A 19029-nucleotide genomic window follows, 5' to 3' on the forward strand; every position below is an offset into this window, starting at 1 on the left:
CGATGACCAAATGCCTTAAATGCTAAATCTATCTGTGCTGCAATAAAGATAAAAACTGTTTTTTGTCTTACCACACCTAAATTGTCATTATAAAGAAAAATGTTTCATATACTGTGAATTAAAAAAATTACAATCCTTACTACTGTCCAACGTTGCTCACAGGCCACTTTCGGTACCACCCAAACTAATGGACGTGGCATAATAAAATTTCTAAATTTTTTTAAAAATTAAATGAAAACATTAATGATTAAAATCTTTTATTTCACGGTGTAAAAATTGGGGTAGAAAGGGCTTATTGGCTTTAATGGTTACACGACCAAAACCTTATTCATTTCGCAAGTCCGTCCGATTCTAGAGTATGGATCACCTGTTTGGAGTCCTCAATACGAAGTTCACTCGGACCGCATTGAATCGGTCCAAAAAACTTCTTGAAGTTTGAAGTTCTTGAACTTCTTTGCCTTGAAGCGCCTAAATTGGAAAGCAAACCTTACATTACCTCCATATACCAGTAGACTACTTTTAATTAATTTACCTTAGACATAACTATGAGTTGCACGACCCTTACAAACTTTTATGTTCGGACTATAATAGACTTTATCCTATTATCTGTTATTTGTCAAAGATTCAATTTCAGCGTTGGTCTTTGTCTATTAAATGGCACAAAAATAAAAAAAGTAACTATATATAAATTACATTTATTGTAAAATCTTAAATATGTCATTAAATACTTTACTAAATAATTGTTTTGTATTTTAATTTAAAAAGGTTAAAGAGGATTGGAAATACGTTGCTATGGTATTGGATAGACTTTTTTTGTGGATATTCACGTTGGCAGTTGTGGTTGGGACCGCCGGAATAATTTTACAAGCTCCTACGTTATATGACGACCGCATCCCGATTATTGAGCAAAAGGATTTGGACTTTTCAGGAACATCAGCCGGTCGCTGTAGACCTCCACAATAACATTATTATATTAAAAGAATTTAATTTTAAACTGAGGTGTATCAGATTATTATTACAAAATGAACTTTAACTAATATTTTCTGCAGGAAAAAATGTTAAAAATTACATATGTGTGTATTGAAGGCTTTAAGTAACAAATTACCTATTTTTTATTTTTGACCACATTTAGATATTCCAAAGTAATTTGGTATTCTTAGGCACTTCAAACCACGACATTTTTTTTATTTATCCTTGTCAACGAACTTAAAGAATAAAATTTTAACATTTTAATCTTAAACCAGAAATGCAGAAATGTTGATTACGATCTTACATATTCGAAAGAGCACACAAAACAACAAATCCATAAAGTGTTCAGCTTTTCAAATATACATTTACAAGAAAAACGGTTTAGTGTGAAAATAGCTTCGAAGAAGTGCAATCATCCGTTACTCGTAGAAAAAAAGGGTACACTAGATTCGATGAAGGAAAAGGCTTAATCGCATAAGGAGTATTAATTCGATGCAATGTCCGTCGGTTAGTCTGTATAAATGTCAAGATGTCTCAGCTTAAGTTTGTTTAAGATTGTTGCCATGCCCGCATTAACGAATAAAACCCGCTCAAAACTGTCACCCAAATAATTTTCAGCTCTACGACGCATATTAAAAAAAGATGTCTTGTACATTTTTTTTAGAGCAAAGGCTATTGAGGCATTCACCAGTCGCATGTCGACTACCCCATGCAAATAAATGAAACTGTAAACTTGTTGTGCAGATTCTACCGTACTTTTTTTTCAGTCGGAGAATACCGACTGGCTACGCTTCATGAGGATACAAATTTTTATGAGATGATTAGTATTTATTTCATATTTAATTAGTAATAGCATCATTTAAAAATTAATATCTTTGTGAGTTCGATGTAGTTGAGTTTCCCAACTATTAGATACCTGTTACTCAACTAGTAGAAGTGCGAACAAGAAATTTTAAAAACTTTATTGCATATGGATAAAAATTGGGAAAAAATAAAATGAAGAAAACAAATTTTTTAATTTTTCAAAAGAATGGGCGATATAGTTCTGGACGGTTTGTTTGTCTTCGAAAAGGCGTGGCCAAAATGTTATAAAACAAAAAATTGGCAGGACAAATAATAAACGAAAAAACACCAAAACATTTGTCAGAATGTTGGGCGAGGCAGTCTTACCTGGATCGTGGGCGTATAAAGATCAACTTAAAAATTAACTTTCTAGCTATCATGGCCACATCGAGTCGGATATTGAGAAAAATACTTAACAGGGTCTGAGACGATTCCAACTACTTGATACCTACTTTATATCGAATCTAGTACACTCCTTTATTCAAAGGGTATTAAAATTCCGAAATAGGCAAATTATTTCAATATGTCAATAGACAGTTTACAAAAACTCTTATATATAATATACAATGTATGGTATTGTTTTCAACTTGCATTTTCAATCACTTATTCGTACACTTAAGTTCACTTATGTGCGTACAATTTTTTTCCAGGACAATATTAATTGACATAGCATAACATTTTGGAGGCGTTACACATGTCGTGAGCATTAAGTATTTCCGGCGGTTCTATTTATTTTGTTTATGACAATATTCAATTTTAATTTTAAACACGAATGGATATATATTTTCTAGCCATATCCGTTTGCTCGAAAGCTTGTCTGCTGCTCTTTTTTCCGCCCGAAAGAATCTTGAGAGGTTACGAACTTTACATTTCGGCAAGACGATTATTATATATCCTTGAATGGGTGTGCCGAAAATAAACAGTTTTTATGTTGAATATCTTCAAATAATTATTCGACGGTTCATATGACAGCTACATAAGTATTCGAAATAGTTTTGAGATTATAATTGAAATAAACCCGAAATGTTCAAATAGCTGGTATATACCGAACTGAAGCCTATCATGATCAGAAACAACGAAGCTTAGATTTCATTCCCATTATTTATTTTATATAGTGGTCGTCTTTAACCCATATTGAAGCAAAAATAATTAATGACAAAACGCAGAACAAAACAAATTATGATCAAAACAAAGGAAGAACCTTTTATTTTCTTACGATTATTCTTATTCCAGCTATTTTATGAGTGGTCCGATCCAGCCCCTTCCGACTTTTTTATAATAAAAAGAGACTTGTTCACAAATTGTATGCAGATAATTTGCGTAGAAAATGACAGACAGACGGATCTACGGTCATAGCTATATCGACTCGGCTGTTAACTCTTGATACTGATGACCGAAATCAATATGCAACGGTATAAAAATAACATTATTACATTTACATTAACATTTACATTATAAGAAATATGAGATCACATCTCAGACAAATAGTCTAACCCTACGAGGCACGTAAACTTTCCGTCGTACTGAAGTCTTAAACTCTGCAAAGTCCTGTCACCCTACCCTTGTACGGGTGGTTGTAAATCAATCGTATAACTTTGTTTCTTCTCCCGCCCACTTAGCGAACCGAAACCGCCAACAACGCTCAGTGCAGTCGCCCACACTTCTTTTATGTTTGACGCACACGAACCGCCCAAAACTCCAACGCCCACACTTATAAACATTTCATTTATTTTTGTCATTTTAATCCACAATATCTATCGATATGACAGAAAAACTATGAAATTTCGCGTTGGCAATTCCGCTAGCTGAGTAACGGGTATCTGCAAGTCAAGCATTAGCATTAGTCGTTCTCTCTTGCAAACAATCTAATTTTCCTTTTCCATGCCCCAAGGAATTACAATAAATGAAACCCCTCGAATTGCCAATCTCGAAAAAATTAGTTTTTTCTGCCGTTTTTGAATATCTGCACTTCCTTCGTAATCCCACTGGGTATCTCGCATATGATGGTCAAAGAAATTTACTGTTTTTTTGATTTGTTTTAGAAATACTATTTTAAATTTGTCTCCCTGCCTTTGTTGTTTTAAATAAATGGATGGAGAAGGCAAAAGAGCCGACGAGCCATGGTATTTATACATTTTAAATTGATCCAAAAAGTAAAATAAAAGTAGTTTGCTATATCTAGATGGCGTTGAATATTACTGTCCAACTAACCAAAGTTCACTTGTCTCAGATTTTAACTTAATTTGGAGCTTTATACAGTATACAGAAGATTTTATTTCACCACCTATCATAATTCAAATTAAAATTGTTTTTGAAATAGTAAAGCGGTAAATTAAAAACTATATGTCTATGAAAATCTGTCTATAAAAATATGTATAATTTGATTAAATTAATTTTTCATTTGTAAGAATTACTATAATTATTTAAAATTTAAAAACTCTTGTACGGCTTTTTGACTCAAAATCTTTGCTTACAAAAAAGATTTGTCCCCGCATAAGTCAACACGGTGTTGACATGGTGTTCTCATGGTACTCAAAAATAATTAAGTATGTATCAAAGTATTAGTGCGAAAAAATGTGAAATAGAAAGTTAACATTTTAGCATATAGGAATACAACTATTAAAATGAATTTAAATGTATGAATTTGTTACAAAATAAAGTTAATTTATAAACAGCAAATGATCTTTTAATTTTGGTGTTGTTAGGAATTGTGATTATATTCTATTATTATTATATTATATTTATTCTATCAGCTGGGTAAGTAAAACAAATGTGGATATTGGTCAGCTCGAATGAGGCTTTTTGTGTTGTCGAATGAACATGTGCATTGATAGCGTTTTGGACTTCATCAACGAAGATATACATTAAATTAAGTAAATTCAATTGTACATGTATGTACAATTCAGTTGTATTGTCTGCAGAAAGTTTACTAATGATGGACAGGAGAACTCGCTTAACTCGCTCTATCTGGTATGCTTCATGTACCCCTGAGGTGAAAGTCACGAACCTAGCAGGAAATCCAAAAATGTTTGACAATTCCTCCAGATATTTGATACCTTCATCGGCCCCTATAGATCTTGTAAAGAAAAACGACACAAACTTCAAAAATCCATTCACCATTGCCAAAATATATTTTTAATGTTTTGCCTTAGAATCCACTGGGACTAGGTGATCCAAATGTAGCTTCTGTAACTGTTGAACTCCTGTGTCGATACAATTCAGGTAACCCTCCTGCTTAACAATCTTCTTATGGGTCATTATGTATTTTTTGCATGTGGCAATAATCAGTGACACCTTTCGTTCAATGTCCATCTGCTTGGGCTTGGGTACAATGAGAAGATAACGACAGTCAACATGTTTGTAAAACACATCTCCCTTTAGCTTGTATCATGCGATCAGCGCTATGCTTCACTGCAAACGAATAATCCTGCACAGACAATATCCGATGCGCAACCTCGCGAGGAACACCCATCTTTACAATCCAGGTAATAAAAGATGCGCGGTCAGTTACTAATATAAAGTTTATGTCCAGCAAGTAGTTTCTAAGCTTACGAATCCCAAGTGTACAATGCAAGGATGGCTGTCTTCTCGAGTGGTGGAGTGTTTTTATGAAACTAAACTAAATGAACAATAGTTTTCACCAACTTCGCGTGCGCTTCTTTTCACGTGCCTTTTCAAACTCTTCTCTTCTGTATCGATCATCATACTGCTTAGGTATCGATTACAAACTATTGGTTTCTGCTTAAATTATTCCTGGACAACAAACCGTGGCAACATGGGTTAACAAACTTGCACTGCGTCCAAGTCTCTAGAACCTGTATGCCTAATCTCAACTTCCTAGCTTTTATGGATTCTAAGATCTCGACGTTCATACTAGTGAACAGGTGGACTTGGCCAATTCGATATATACTTTATAAAAGTTGTGGGCGTTGCAACTTGGAAGCTGCACGCTTAATCTCAACATTCTGGCTTTTATGACTAACCGCTTTATTATTTTACAATTAAATATAAATGGTATTTTCAAAATTATTAACGAAACCACTCTCACCTAACAATTTCAAGGAGTTTACATACATACATGCCTCCCTCCCAAGGCTTTAATGCAAATTAACGAGATTCTCAACTAGATAATATAATATATAATAGGGGACTTCAACTCATGGAGCCCTCTTGGAACGCGCCATCGCGCAAAGGAAGGAAGGAAGTTTGGTACTACTCAACAATGCTTCAGAAACCCACCTTGAATTCTGGCTCCATTGCTATTCCCATAACCAAGCCTAACAAAGTGGTGCCTAATGAAATAAATGGTCTCCATCCGATTTTTCTTCCGTATTGTTTAAGTGAAACAATAGAAACAAGAGAGAATGCTACAGTCGAGTTCCCCCGACTATGAAAGCGAACGCGATAGATATGTGAGGAAAATATGAGAACAAAATTAAAAATTGTTTAAAAGTGTGGCCGTGACCGGTTTGGCGTCTTTAGGGCGTTAGAGTGGACGTGGCAAAAAATATTTTGGCAAATAGATAGAAATTGAAGCGAGTAATAAAATGAAATGAATATGACAAATTTTCCAACAATTTTTCAAAAATGACTAATAAAACTATGCAAAAATATCGAAAAGTTTTTCAAAAATGTGGGCGTGGCAGTTTTGGCGGTTTAAGGGCGTTAGATTGACGGACATGGCTAGAACGACTCGGTTATTAATCCTGATCAAGAATATACACACTTTATATAGTCGGAAACGCTTCCTTCTTCTTTTTCGTCAATAAATCACATTTCCAACATGCAGTGGAGTGCCATGCAGTGCTTTCTAGACTCAAGCTCTAAGCTTCATCAGGGTTCTAAACAACAACATCACCAAATCCAAATCCTAACACTACCATTAATGCGTTGCCCACCTCTCCCACTCGATGCTGGGAGATGCTTCCCAGCGTATCTGATCGCACCATGCATCTTCTTCCAAAACTATTTACCACACCTCACACTCGTCTGAAAAATGATTTCAGCGGCATATTTAAGCAGAAACGCAAATACAAATGCCTCTCTACGCCCAGGCGCAATGCCAGCTACTGCACTCAGCTCGGCCTGCAGCCTCTTAGACCACATCAGGCTATAGCTTCGCCGCCTTACTGGTCCTCAAACAAACAAATGTAGCGAATTCTACAAAGAACAAAACTACAAGTGCCGAGTTTCTCAGCCGTTTTCTGTTTGAAAAAGAAACGATCGACAACAGTATCTGGCTGTACACTGATGGGCGAAGCACATTATTATTGCTGGAGGGCACCAATCCTTATATAACTCAGTCTTCACCTGACAAGCCTGTCAGTTCTCAGCTTCAAATAGAGTTCATACTGGCAATCAAGAACTATTGCCTCTGCAAATCAGAAGAAAATAACTATTTTCTGGGTCCCCAGCCACCAAGGGATTCCTGGTAACGAAGATGCTGAAAAAGGTCTGCCCCAACGACCTATCTATGTCATAAATGCCAAGGACATCAATAATTTATTTCACGCCTTTTGCTCTGTTCCGACTATATGGCCGCGCGTCCGGGATAAGATCGTATTATGTAGACATCCAGCGACACATCGAGCGACCACTCCAGAGTTTTGCCTATTCAGCACTTTCTCCCCGACAATTGCAATAGAGTCGGCATGTGGCAGATGTGATAAAAATCTAACTCAGCATTTTTGGGCAACAGCAGCGGTCTTCTTCAGAATAAGTTAGCTAAGTGAGTTCAGCTTAAGTACAATAGTCCTTGGACCATCACGCCAACTCACCGCACTCACAATCGCACCAGCTGCTGAGGTTCGTGTCTAACAATACGCACCTGACAAAGTGGATTAAGTGAAATTAGTTTTCGCGGTAATAAACTTATGGACAAGACCAGAATACTGGCACACATAGCAAATAGTGACCCCCCAAGTCACTAACAGTGAAATAATAGTGAAACGAAAACATTTTCATTCAAAAATACAAAGTTAAGTTTCTCGAACTGGGGCTCCGCTGCCCAGCTGCCACGCGATCGCACAAACAGCTGTTTGCGAGCTTAAAGCTTTCTATCCCAGGGTTCAAGTTTTGGCTAGAACCCTGGTGATTTGGTGCACACTTCAATATGAACACTTCAAATGAAACCGCTGCGGCTGATGAATCGTTGGATACTGCGTTTCTCTCGAGCCCCCAATGTGCTGCCCCGCAGCGCTTTCAAAAAATAAAGCGAAAGTCTCGTGCTTCTCCGGAGACTGAAAGGAAAAAACCCAAATCAACCATCGGCAAACAAGGGGAAAACCCTTCGGCTACAGAACCTAGATATGGCGGCAATTCAAACCGATTTGGTTTACTTGCGCATCTCACAGCTGACAAACAAGTAGGCAATGAAATTGGCGATCTGTATGACCAGCCCAGTACCAGTCATCAAGCTGCAATTGCTGCCGCTAAGCGGGATGCAGCCTCCGCTGGTACCACTAGCTCAGCCAAAAAGGCGCAGTCCAAACCACCTCCTATAGTAATGGAGGGAGTGGACGACGTATACCTGATGATGCAGAGCATCGAAAATATAGTGGACCTAGAAAAGATTGAGGCTAGGGCGTCAATGAGCGGTGTCCTAAGGCTTTACGCGGCTGACGCTAATACATTTCGCACCATAGTGAACTGGCTCGAGATCGAAGAGTATGAGTTCCACTGCTACCAGCTTAAAGAGGACAGGCCTTACAGGGTATGCGTGAAAGGCCTGCACCACAGTACGCTACATCACCAAATCAAGGATGAGCTGGAAAAGATCGGGCACAAGGTTCTCGATATTCACACACCGCTTAGGCGAAACGAACCGGGTACCTCAAAAGCGTCGCCAGTCAATATGTTCTTCCTAAATATTGCTGCTGCGGCAAACAATAAGGAGATCCTGGCGGTAAAGGCACTATGCCATATGAGAGTAGTTATTGAGCCTCTCCGCAAGCGTAACGCTATTGTCCAGTGCCATCGTTGTCAGCAGTTTGGCCACACAGCCAAATACTGCCGTAAGGCCCACATTTGTGTGAAATGTGCCGGCGAACACCCAGCCAAGGACTGTACCAGGCCACGCATCGAGCTGTGCACTTGCTACAACTGTGGCGGCCAGCATCCTGCAAACTATAAAGGTTGCAGCAAGCTACAAGCGTTCCTGCAGCGATCCAGACCCAGAAGTGGAGTGGCTGGAAGAACAGAAGTAAGCGAGCGACCAACTCCACGGGGCTTAGCTGGAGGTAAGGAGATCCCCTCTTCTCGAGGCGGAATATCTTATGCAGATGTGGCTAGAGGGTCCATTCACCGCAAGCAACCAATGAGCCTGACGCACCAGCAACAGAAGCAACAGCAACAGCCCTATGATGGAAGCCCCAGTCGTCAAAGGAGCCGCAGCCGGACAAGGGCGTCTAGGGGTACACTCCAGCGCTCGACGGATGCTAGCAGCAGCATTGAAGCCATCCTGCAGACGCTAAATGAGAACATTAATTCTTTGCGCTCGATTCAAGAGAAGCAAATGGAATTAATGATGATGATGATGAAGCAACAGCAACAACAGTCACATCAGCAGGGGCAGATTATCAATCTGCTCACTGCTCTCCAAGCGCGTCAAGCGCCATAATGATGCCGCTGCGCATCCTAGTGTGGAACGCCGACGGCGTATCCACGAAGTTGCCTGAAGTAGAGTGCTTCGTGCGACGTCACGAAATCGATGTATTACTGCTCAGCGAGACACACTGCAAGGGGGCAGAGACGCCTAAGCTATTCGGATTTGTAGCCTACACTGCCAATGATCCGAGTGGTGGCAACGCCAAAGGCGGAGCAGCTATCTTAATCAAAAATAGCCTTGCCCACTTTCCGCTAACACCAATAGCCACTGCCAAGGTGCAACTTGCGCCGGCGGTTATTGAAACGGCACTTGGTCCTATAAGCTTTGGAGCGGTCTACTGCCCACCGAGATTTGCATGGACTACGGACGAGTTTAAGGACATTTTGGAAGAGTTCCAGACGAAGTTCATTGTTGCAGGCGATTGGAACGCGTCCCACTGGCTCTGGGGTGCGGGAAGGAGCAACCAAAGAGGCATTGCATTAGCGAATCTCGTCCTAAATTCGGAGGTGGACTCGCTAGCAACAGGAGGACCAACAAGATACCCGTACGGCTGTAGAGGCTCACCAGGGTACATCGATTTTGCACTGACAAAGGGTGTGCTGGGCATTCACGCTAACATAAGTGCGGTTGTTGAGCTTAGCTCCGACCACCTGCCTCTGGTAATTACGCTGGATGCGGGGGCAATATCCTACCCTAAGATGGAGCGGCTTATCACTAGGCGTACTAACCTGGAGGTATTCCAATCGCAACTGGAGTCCACACTGCCCCTCAACACTGCCATAAACTCTGGACAGGACGTTGATGATGCTATCGAACTGCTCACCAACAATATCAAGTCAGCAGCTAGATTGGCAACTCGCAGCATATCTCGGCAGCCCGCGGCAGATCGAATCCCAATACCCAGGGAGATCCTGCTGCTTATAGCTGAGAAGAGGCGCTTACGCACTAGGTGGATGAGGTCTCGGCACCCGTCGGACAAAACGGAATGGAACCGAGCTCTGAGTAGGCTCCGATGCGCGTTGGTGCTGCACAAAGCCGCATGGTTCGACGAAAGGCTTGCCAATACCGGAGTCGAAAGCGAAGCGACGCATTCGCTGTGGAAGGCCACGCGCGCAATCAAAAGGCGTTGCACGAGGAAGGCGCCTCTAGTCGATAGCAACGGGACATGGTGTCGGACCGACTTGGGACAAGCGGAGGTATTCGCTGCGCACCTCGCCGAGCGATTTCAACCATTCAAGCTTGCCAGCCTGCAACAGGTTGAAGAAACTCAGGACCAGCTGAACCAAGCGCTTCAAATGGATATGCCAATCACGCCGTTTGAACCCTGCGAGGTAGCCGAAGTCATTGTGCGCCAGAGTAACAACAAAGCACCTGGACATGACGTCATCTGCAACGCCACATTGAAGGCCCTGCCCAGACAAGCGATCCTCTACATAACGTTGGTTTTCAACGCTATTGTGAGGTTGCAATACTTCCCTTATCAGTGGAAGCTCGGGATAATCTCCATGATCCACAAACCTGGCAAGCCGGAAAGGGAGCCCGCCTCCTACCGGCCGATCAGTCTCCTCCCTTCAATTTCGAAGGTGTTTGAGAGACTGATTGCTGTCCGGATTGTAAGGATTATGGAAGCCCAGGGGATTACCCCTGAGCACCAGTTCGGTTTTCGTGCTGGCCACTGTACTGTCGAGCAGCTCCATCGGGTCGTCGAGCAAATTCTGACTGCCTACGACAGTAAGGAATATTGTAACAGCCTCTTCTTGGACATTCGAGAAGCGTTTGATCGAGTGTGGCACATTGGACTCCAACTGAAAATCAAGCAGACGCTGCCTGCTCCATATTTTGGGTTGCTGAAATCGTACCTGGAAGGAAGGAGGTTCGCTGTGCGCTTTCATTCAGCAATTTCCACCGAGCACAACGTGGCAGCTGGTGTTCCACAAGGTAGTGTCCTCGGCCCCCTGCTCTAGTGCCTGTATAGCCACGACATGCCGCAGCCAGATGTAAGCCTTTACGGGAAATCTATGTTGGCCACATTTGCCGATGACGTGTGCGTCACCTACAGGTCCCGATGCGAGCACGACGCAGCCGATGGTATCCAGGACTTTGCATACCGGTTCTCGGAATGGGCAAGACGATGGAATATTGGCATCAATAGCAGTAAATCCAACAACGTCTGCTTCACTTTAAAGCGGAGAACGCCACCGCCCGTCTACATCGAGGAAGTCCCCGTACCACAGCCGAACGCAGCAAAGTACCTTGGAGTGCTTCTGGATCGCAGACTCACATTTTCCAAGCATGTGACCGACATCAGAACGCGCCTACGTGCTAAGGTGGCGAAGCACTACTGGCTACTTTCTTCGCGCAGTAAATTGTCGCTATCCAACAAGCTGACAATTTACAAACAGATCCTAGCACCAAACTGGAAGTATGGGTGCCAAATCTGGGGCTTAGCCTGCGACAGCCACATCAAAAGGATCCAGGCTATTCAAAATAAGGTAGCAAGACTCATCACCGGCTGCGAGTGGTTTGTTCGAAACACCACCCTGCACAGAGACCTGAAACTCGCAACGGTATTTGACGAAATAAACAAGCACTCGAGCAGATACCATGACAGGCTGGAGCGCCACAGAAATCGGCTGGCCAGCGCTTTAAACAGATCTCGCCCACCAAGGAGGCTCAATAGAAGGCAACCGAGGGATCTCATTACCCGATCTCCTTTGACAAGGGTCCGCAGAAGCTGACGCTTATCTTAAATCCTATTTGTTATATGTGATTGTTATGTAATTGTAGTTAAATTACTGTAAATTTGAAAAAGCTAACTATAGTTAGCCGGCGAGCCCAAATGGGCTGAATTAATAGATAAGAAGGACACAAAGGGGCTTCAAGACTTCCCCGTATGCCTTAATAAATAAATTATAAAAAAAAAAAGTCCTTGGACCAAGAACGTTTCGCTCAACATTAAATATACACTTACAGCATTAAAAATAGTCGTTGTAAGAAATATCTCTGGAATAACAGTTACAACTATTAACTGGCGTAGTCGTCTACGAACCAAAATGCTCCTTTCGCCTTTTCTGTGAGTGGAGTCTATAGAGTGCGCCAATAAGTAATTTTTCCCAAATGAATGTAAAGATGGAAAATTTTTTGTTTGGTTAAACACCTTAATACATTTTTTTTCTAACACCGTCGGTCTTTATCATGAGTCCAGCACGTTGGAATAAGCCAATTTCGATCAAGTTGATAGTCCGTGTGTTGTTAAGTTGTTTAGTTTCATGGCGACCAAAACCTTAAAACGTGGAAGTGTCCCTAAGGCAAGCATGTTAAGTGTCCGATTATCTTCGAACTGTCGTGTACCGCAACTTATCGAGTGTGAGTTTGTTTCAAACACGTTCGAGTCCGGAAGGTTGTTATACATGTGTGGAAGAAGATCGTTTAAAAAAATTATTCCACCCCACTCACACTTTTGAGTTACACAGCAACAGGATTACATTCCGAAGAACAAAATTTTTACATAGAATATATCTTTTAAGAAATCTCTATATTATTGTCATAAGAGAAGTTCAGTTGAAAAACATTGTCAATCTTGAAATTAAGATTACAACATTATTTAACATAAGTTAACCAATCCACTAATGTCCAAATTGCACAGTTCAATAATTTTTTTTCTTTGTTTATTTATACTTTTCGAAGGCATACGGGGTAGCTGAAAACACCTTTGTCACCTTGGTCTCTATTAATTCAGCCCTTGCAGGCGCACCGGCTAACAAGAGTTAGCTGTACAAAACAATAATACAAATATAACAATTAACATTATAACAATTATGAGATCATCATCATTCCCTGGTTCTCATGAAGGGGCACCGTATGATGAGGTTGTTCGGCTGTCTCTTGTGGAGCCTTCTTGGTGGGCAAGCTCTGGACAGTGCCTTGGCTAGACGATTTCTGTAGCGCTCTAGCCTGTCGTGGTACCGGCTGGAGTGCATGTTTATTGCCTCAAAGACAGTGGCTAGCTTGAGGTCTTTGTGCAGGGTTGTGTTCCTTACTTACCATTCGCCTGGCGGTAATCGTCCTGGCGATTTTGATTTGGGCAGCGTGAATGCGGCAAATTTGGCTGTCGCAAGCCAAGCCCCAAATCTGACAACCATACCTCCATATTGGCGCTATAATTTGCTTCTAAATTGTCACCTTGTTGGAGAGTGACACTTTACTTCGCGAATTAATTAGCCAGAAGTGCTTTGAGGCTGCTGCACGTATACGCACTCTTATCGCACTCTTTTGCTTCGAGAAGTTTAGTCTCCGATCCAATATTACATCAAGATATTTGGCTGAACTGGACTGTGGGATAGGGGAGCCATCGATGAGTAAAGCTGGTGATGTTTTCCTTTTCAGCGTGTAGCACACATTCGCAGATTTGTCACCATTGATGCCAATGTTCCAGCGTTTTGCCCATTCCGCAAATGTTAATGAGAAGTCCTGGACGTCAGCAGCATCCTGTTCGCAGCAGGACCTGTAGGTGACACACAAGCCACACAAATGTGGCCAACATTAACGTCGCGGGTAGGCTAACGTCTGACCTCCATATTGGCGCTATAATTTGCTTCTAAATTGTCACCTTGTTGGAGAGTGACACTTTACTTCGCGAATTAATTAGCCAGAAGTGCTTTGAGGCTGCTGCACGTATACGCACTCTTATCGCACTATTTTGCTTCGAGAAGTTTAGTCTCCGATCCAATATTACACCAAGATATTTGGCTGAACTGGACTGTGGGATAAGGGAGCCATCGATGAGTAAAGCCGGTGATGTTTTCCTTTTCAGCGTGTAGCACACATTCGCAGATTTGTCACCATTGATGCCAATGTTCCAGCGTTTTGCCCATTCCGCAAATGTTAATGAGAAGTCCTGGACGTCAGTAGCATGCTGTTCGCAGCAGGACCTGTAGGTGACACACAAGCCACACAAATGTGGCCAACATTGACGTCGCGGGTAGGCCTACGTCTGGCCGAGGCATGTCGTAGCTGTACAGGCAGTAAAGCAGCGGGCCAAGTTCACTTACCTGTGGTACTCCGGCTGCCACATTATGCTCATTTGACAGGGCCGGATGGAATCGTACCGCAAATCTTCTCTTTTCGAGATACGACCTCAGGAGGCCGAAATATGGTGCAGGCAACGTATTCTTACGTACAGGCAACGTATTCTTCGAGATCGAAGAGAAGAGGCCACTAGGGCCCAGGGTTCTTTTCAGGCTTTCCAGGTTTGTGAATCATGGAAATAATACCGAGCTTCCACTGTGGAAGGAAGTATTGCAGTCTCACAATAGCCTTGAATAACAACGTAATGTAGAGGATCACACATCTCGGTAGTGTCTTTACGGTGGAGTTGCAGATAGTATAATGACCTGGAGCTTTTTTGGGGTTTTGTTTGGCGATGACGTCAGCAATCTCGCTGGGAGTGATCGGTTGCATCGGCAAGACCATTTGGAGCGCTTGGGACAGCTGGTCGTGAGTCGCGTCAACATCCTGGGGACTGGCGAGGTTCAAAGGCTGGAATAAAAGCTGGATAAAATGGCTAGGTTTCGCTTGAGCGGGAAAGGTACTGCCTCGAGAATGATCTGGTTTCTGAAGCAGCTTAAAGGTTTATCTGTGGTTTCGTGTTGGTCAGGGAGAGCTCGCTGTGCATAGTCGCAGCGTCTGACTGAGGTTCGTTTTGTAAGGCATTACGATTTTGCCTTAAGAGGGCATCTGCCACGAAATTTTCCTCGCCAGGTTTGTAGACAACCTTCGCATTGTGTTGGTTTCCATCCATAGGATTTCCACCTCTTTATTTTAGCGTTCGTGGTCCTGTCGGCAACAGCGAAAGTGAGAGGCTGGTGGTCGGCGAATATATTGATATTCCTACAGCCGTACAGAAAGTTCTGTAGTTTACCTAGGGCCCATACAATGGCCAGCAATTCCCTTCCATTTGTGGCACAATTTTGCTCAGCCTGTTTCAGGATACGGTCCAATCACCATGATGCCTACCCTCTTGTGATAGAACTGAGATCAAAGGGATACTTTAGTATGACATACTCTGATGCAAGAATGTTACGAAGTCTTTGAAATGCGCTGCGTTGAGCTTTATTAAACTCAACACCAATCTTCTTAGACATATGCCTACTCAACGAACCATTTTCCCCTTTCAGTATGTCTGTTATCGGACGAGCTATAGCTGCGAAGTCTTTGATGAAGACTCTGTAGTAGTTGGCTAAACCAAGGAAATATCTAGACACTGTAGACGCTTTTGTGTTCAGGGTTTCATTCCTGAATGACCTTTACCTTTTCTGGATCGGACTTAGTTCCATCCTTGCTTACTATGAAGCCGAGGATGTTCTTTCTTTGAAGAACATAGATTTTTCCTGGCTCACCCTCATTTTCGCCTCGATTAGTCATTTCAGCACAGTATCGATATGGTCGGTTGACTTCATCTACATAGACGTAACATATTTTCCCGATTTGCTATCTCAGCACATCGTCTGAAAAATGCTGCTTGCATTTCTTAAGACGGCATTCACTGCCTGCACTGTGCACCTATTCTCCCGCTCTCACTTTTTCGCTGTCCCACACAAAATCTAAAGTTTCTGAGCGTGCAGACTGCTCTCTTGCGGTTCTTTTAACAGCTCGCTTGAAAGTTTTGATCTTGTGTTTTTTGCAAAAATGGAAATAATAAATGTTGTCTGGTTTTTTTAAAAATTGCTGCCAGGTTATAAAAATTGCTGCCTGGTTATAAAACCTGAGCAGCCAAAAATTATTTGTTGGCTATGAGTCAAATGGTACTAATACTAAGTGCGTTGGTTTTAATGGCCAAACAAGTGATATCTTAGCAAAGGGTCAAAATCTAAATTACTGTTGTGATGCTTGCCGCTGGTGATAGGCTGCCTAAGGCGAACGCCCCGCAACCACGGGTAAATGATCAACAGGACTCCACAACTAATCAGCTGTCAATCGCAGCAAATCCGCAAATGTTGCTAAGATCGGCAGCTAAAAAGGATTTGGAGCAATCCGATCAATCCACTGTGGAGAGAGCTCACCCTGGGATTGCTAAAGATTCCGAATTATCTGCACTGGTTTCTCAACCTGTCCCGATTAGTTTACCACCACAAAGGAACATTGAGTCCGGACTACCGGCACTTTCCGATTAGTTTACCACCACAAGGGAACATTGAGTCCGGACTACCGGCACAAGTTGGCACTTCAGAAGTACAATCTGCAGGGCCAAAACCCCTAGCGGTGGTTCCACTAAAGAAAAAAATTTTCGTTTCTCGGCTTTCCCTTGATCAAACATCATCTGATGTATCTTGTATATAAGAACAAGACAAAACAAAAGCCGATAATATAAAAGTGGAAAAATTTAACTTCTCTTACGCTAGGGACATATCATCTTTCAAGATAACTGTCCCTAACGAGCTTTTTTCGGCCATATGTTCGGGTGATTTTTGGCCGGATATGGTGGTAAAAGAGTTCGACTCTAAGATCAAAAATAGAAAAAAGGGGCCGTGGGAATTAAACTTCCCTCACGTGGCCAAACCACTGCGCCACCTGCCTCTTCATCTTCTTCCTCTTCAAAAAACTAACAACGAATCTTACTATCTCCTATCAAAATGTTAGAGGCTTGCGTACCAAATTAAGCAAATTGTATTGTGATAGTTTTTCATTTGCATCCCATATAATAGTGCTCACAGAGACTTGGTTAAAGCCGGAGATACTTAACTCCGAAGTCTTCCCAGGTATGTAGACTATATATAGGCGAGGCAACGCTCGGCCTGGGACCACCTTTGCTGGCCACTGACTCCACTGACCATTTCTGACACGCCACATCCTTCTCCTCCACTCCCAGGATCTCTACTCGCTTGTGGTGATCGTCCTTCCGTGTCCTTCGGTCTTCTTGCCGCCCGATGCTTCCGCTGTTTCTTTCCTTCTGACTTGACCGCGCGTTCTCACTCCCGAATTCCTTCTGTTAACGCTCCGATGCACTATCCTCAATCTTCTTTCCAGCTCCGCCTTCTTATGTATCTCCCTTCATGCTCCGGGGTGGCTGTCCCTGGCCCCGAGCGCCCCGGAGGCCCGCTTGCATCTGCAACGGCCCTCCCCTGCGTCCCGCGCCTGCAGCAGCCCCGCGTGGATGCCGGATAACACCCGCAACCATTTTTTTGCCCGTTTATTAAAAAACCCGGACATACCTTGTTTCCTGCCGTCCGCTGTTTTTTATTCTGATATTGCGACTTTTACTTCTCCGCCCCTCCGCACATTGAGGCGGTAGCGCTGCCCGCCAAACTCGAACAACTTGGCCTAGTGCACCTGGAGAGGCCAGCCTTCCACCGGCACTTCCTTCTATCGCTGATTGTCCAGCGACGCCTGGCATTGGCATGGCCGCGGCGGCGGTTGACGCGCTTCCGGAGACGACGTTTGCCGCGGCAGCTTTGGTGGTAGCGGCGACTCACCCGCGCGGACCAGCCCCACTCCCTCTTATCCCGGTTCGCTTCTCCCTTGCTCTCCTCCCTCGGGTTCGCCTCCTTCGCGGTCTCCTCCTCCGGCCTATTACCTTTTGGTCGGTCGCGTCACTCATGGCCCGCCGTCCTCCAGTCGAACGCTTCCGCCTCCTCCCAAACACGGCGGCGGCGTCATGTGCAACTGCGGCTGTGTTGGCGCCGGCTGCTCCGTTGTTGGTGCCCACAATGCTTCCTCTTCCTCCTGCAGCCGAGCCAACCGCTCCTGCCATGCGGTCTTGGCGTCGGCGACCTTTCGCGCATCCACCATCTGCTGGAACCACCGCAGGGTTTCGACTCGCGCCTCCATGAATCTCCTCATGTCCACCGGATCCTCGGTCGGCGGCGCGACTCTGAGGCCTATCCGCCCCTGGTCCTGCGTAGCCCGCCGCACGCTTCTGTAAGCCATCCGCGCCTTGGCCATCCGCGCGGTCTCATCCTCGGCCGATGACACCTCCGGAGTAACCGTCTCGCCTTCGTCATCGTCGTCCTCACTCTCTGAAGAGAGGGTGATGACCTCGACCGCACCCTCCGTATCCGCTATCGGTTGCTCGTAATCCAGTTCAATATCCGGAATCTCCTCCGGGTCCTCCTGGGATGGAGATCGCGACACCAGGGGTGATGCCAGGAGCTGGAGATAGGAATCGGAATCCCTACTCCATATCGCCCCGGGCTGTTCCCCGACGCCGGTCTCTCGTACCCCCCGTGCGTGAATAATGTGTGCTGCCATGACGATCTGGAATTTAAGAAGACGGACTCGGTTTTTTTTCTGCTCCCTGTGCCGTTATTCCGTGGGCCCGTACCGGTAACGGAGCTTTTTCCGTCCGCATACTCGCCTCCCACGGAATTCACAGCTGTGTGTCAACCGTTAACGGTTGTTGGCTGCGTACCCTCCCTGTCCCACTCTCGCGCTCCAACGGGTTTTTTTTTTTTTTTATTATTTATTTTATTATTATTATTTTTTTTTTTGACTTACGGTAGGAAAATTAAAATCTTCTAAAGATACCACCTACCGTCCGTAGGTGGCATGCACGATTCATATGCCCTATTGGAATTATGCCTACGTACTAAAACAAAAACCTCCGCGTGCTCTTC

At 43.5% G+C, this 19029-nt stretch overlaps 1 protein-coding gene across 6 annotated transcripts in view, besides 15 other annotated features; it reads left to right on the forward strand.

Annotated features, from left to right (window-relative positions):
* Window positions 1-291: part of a mobile genetic element that runs on past the window's edge.
* Window positions 1-610: part of a mobile genetic element that runs on past the window's edge.
* The window catches only part of nAChRalpha4 (nicotinic Acetylcholine Receptor alpha4), an 80780-nt gene extending 76299 nt beyond the window's left edge, over window positions 1-4481 (forward strand). For 3 of the 6 annotated variants that reach the window (NM_001104199.5, NM_001316465.1, NM_001259966.3), the window contains 1 exon segment: window positions 766-4481. In NM_001104199.5, the coding sequence (NP_001097669.2) occupies window positions 766-963 (198 nt within the window). In that variant the 3' untranslated portion in view covers window positions 964-4481. 6 annotated transcript variants of the gene reach the window in all.
* Window positions 1859-1981: a mobile genetic element.
* Window positions 3533-3641: a mobile genetic element.
* A 343-nt stretch (window positions 4482-4824) lies between the features above and the next one.
* Window positions 4825-5049: a mobile genetic element.
* A 578-nt stretch (window positions 5050-5627) lies between these two features.
* Window positions 5628-5715: a mobile genetic element.
* A 453-nt stretch (window positions 5716-6168) lies between these two features.
* Window positions 6169-6565: a mobile genetic element.
* A 1050-nt stretch (window positions 6566-7615) lies between these two features.
* Window positions 7616-12343: a mobile genetic element.
* A 738-nt stretch (window positions 12344-13081) lies between these two features.
* Window positions 13082-14963: a mobile genetic element.
* Window positions 13991-14593: a mobile genetic element.
* Window positions 14964-14981: 18 nt separating the features above from the next.
* Window positions 14982-15955: a mobile genetic element.
* Window positions 15956-15966: 11 nt separating this feature from the next.
* Window positions 15967-19029: part of a mobile genetic element that runs on past the window's edge.
* Window positions 17288-17423: a mobile genetic element.
* Window positions 17424-18855: a mobile genetic element.
* Window positions 18893-19029: part of a mobile genetic element that runs on past the window's edge.

The sequence above is a fragment of the Drosophila melanogaster genome, chromosome 3L (assembly GCF_000001215.4).
Source record: "Drosophila melanogaster chromosome 3L".
NCBI lineage: Eukaryota > Metazoa > Arthropoda > Insecta > Diptera > Drosophilidae > Drosophila > Drosophila melanogaster.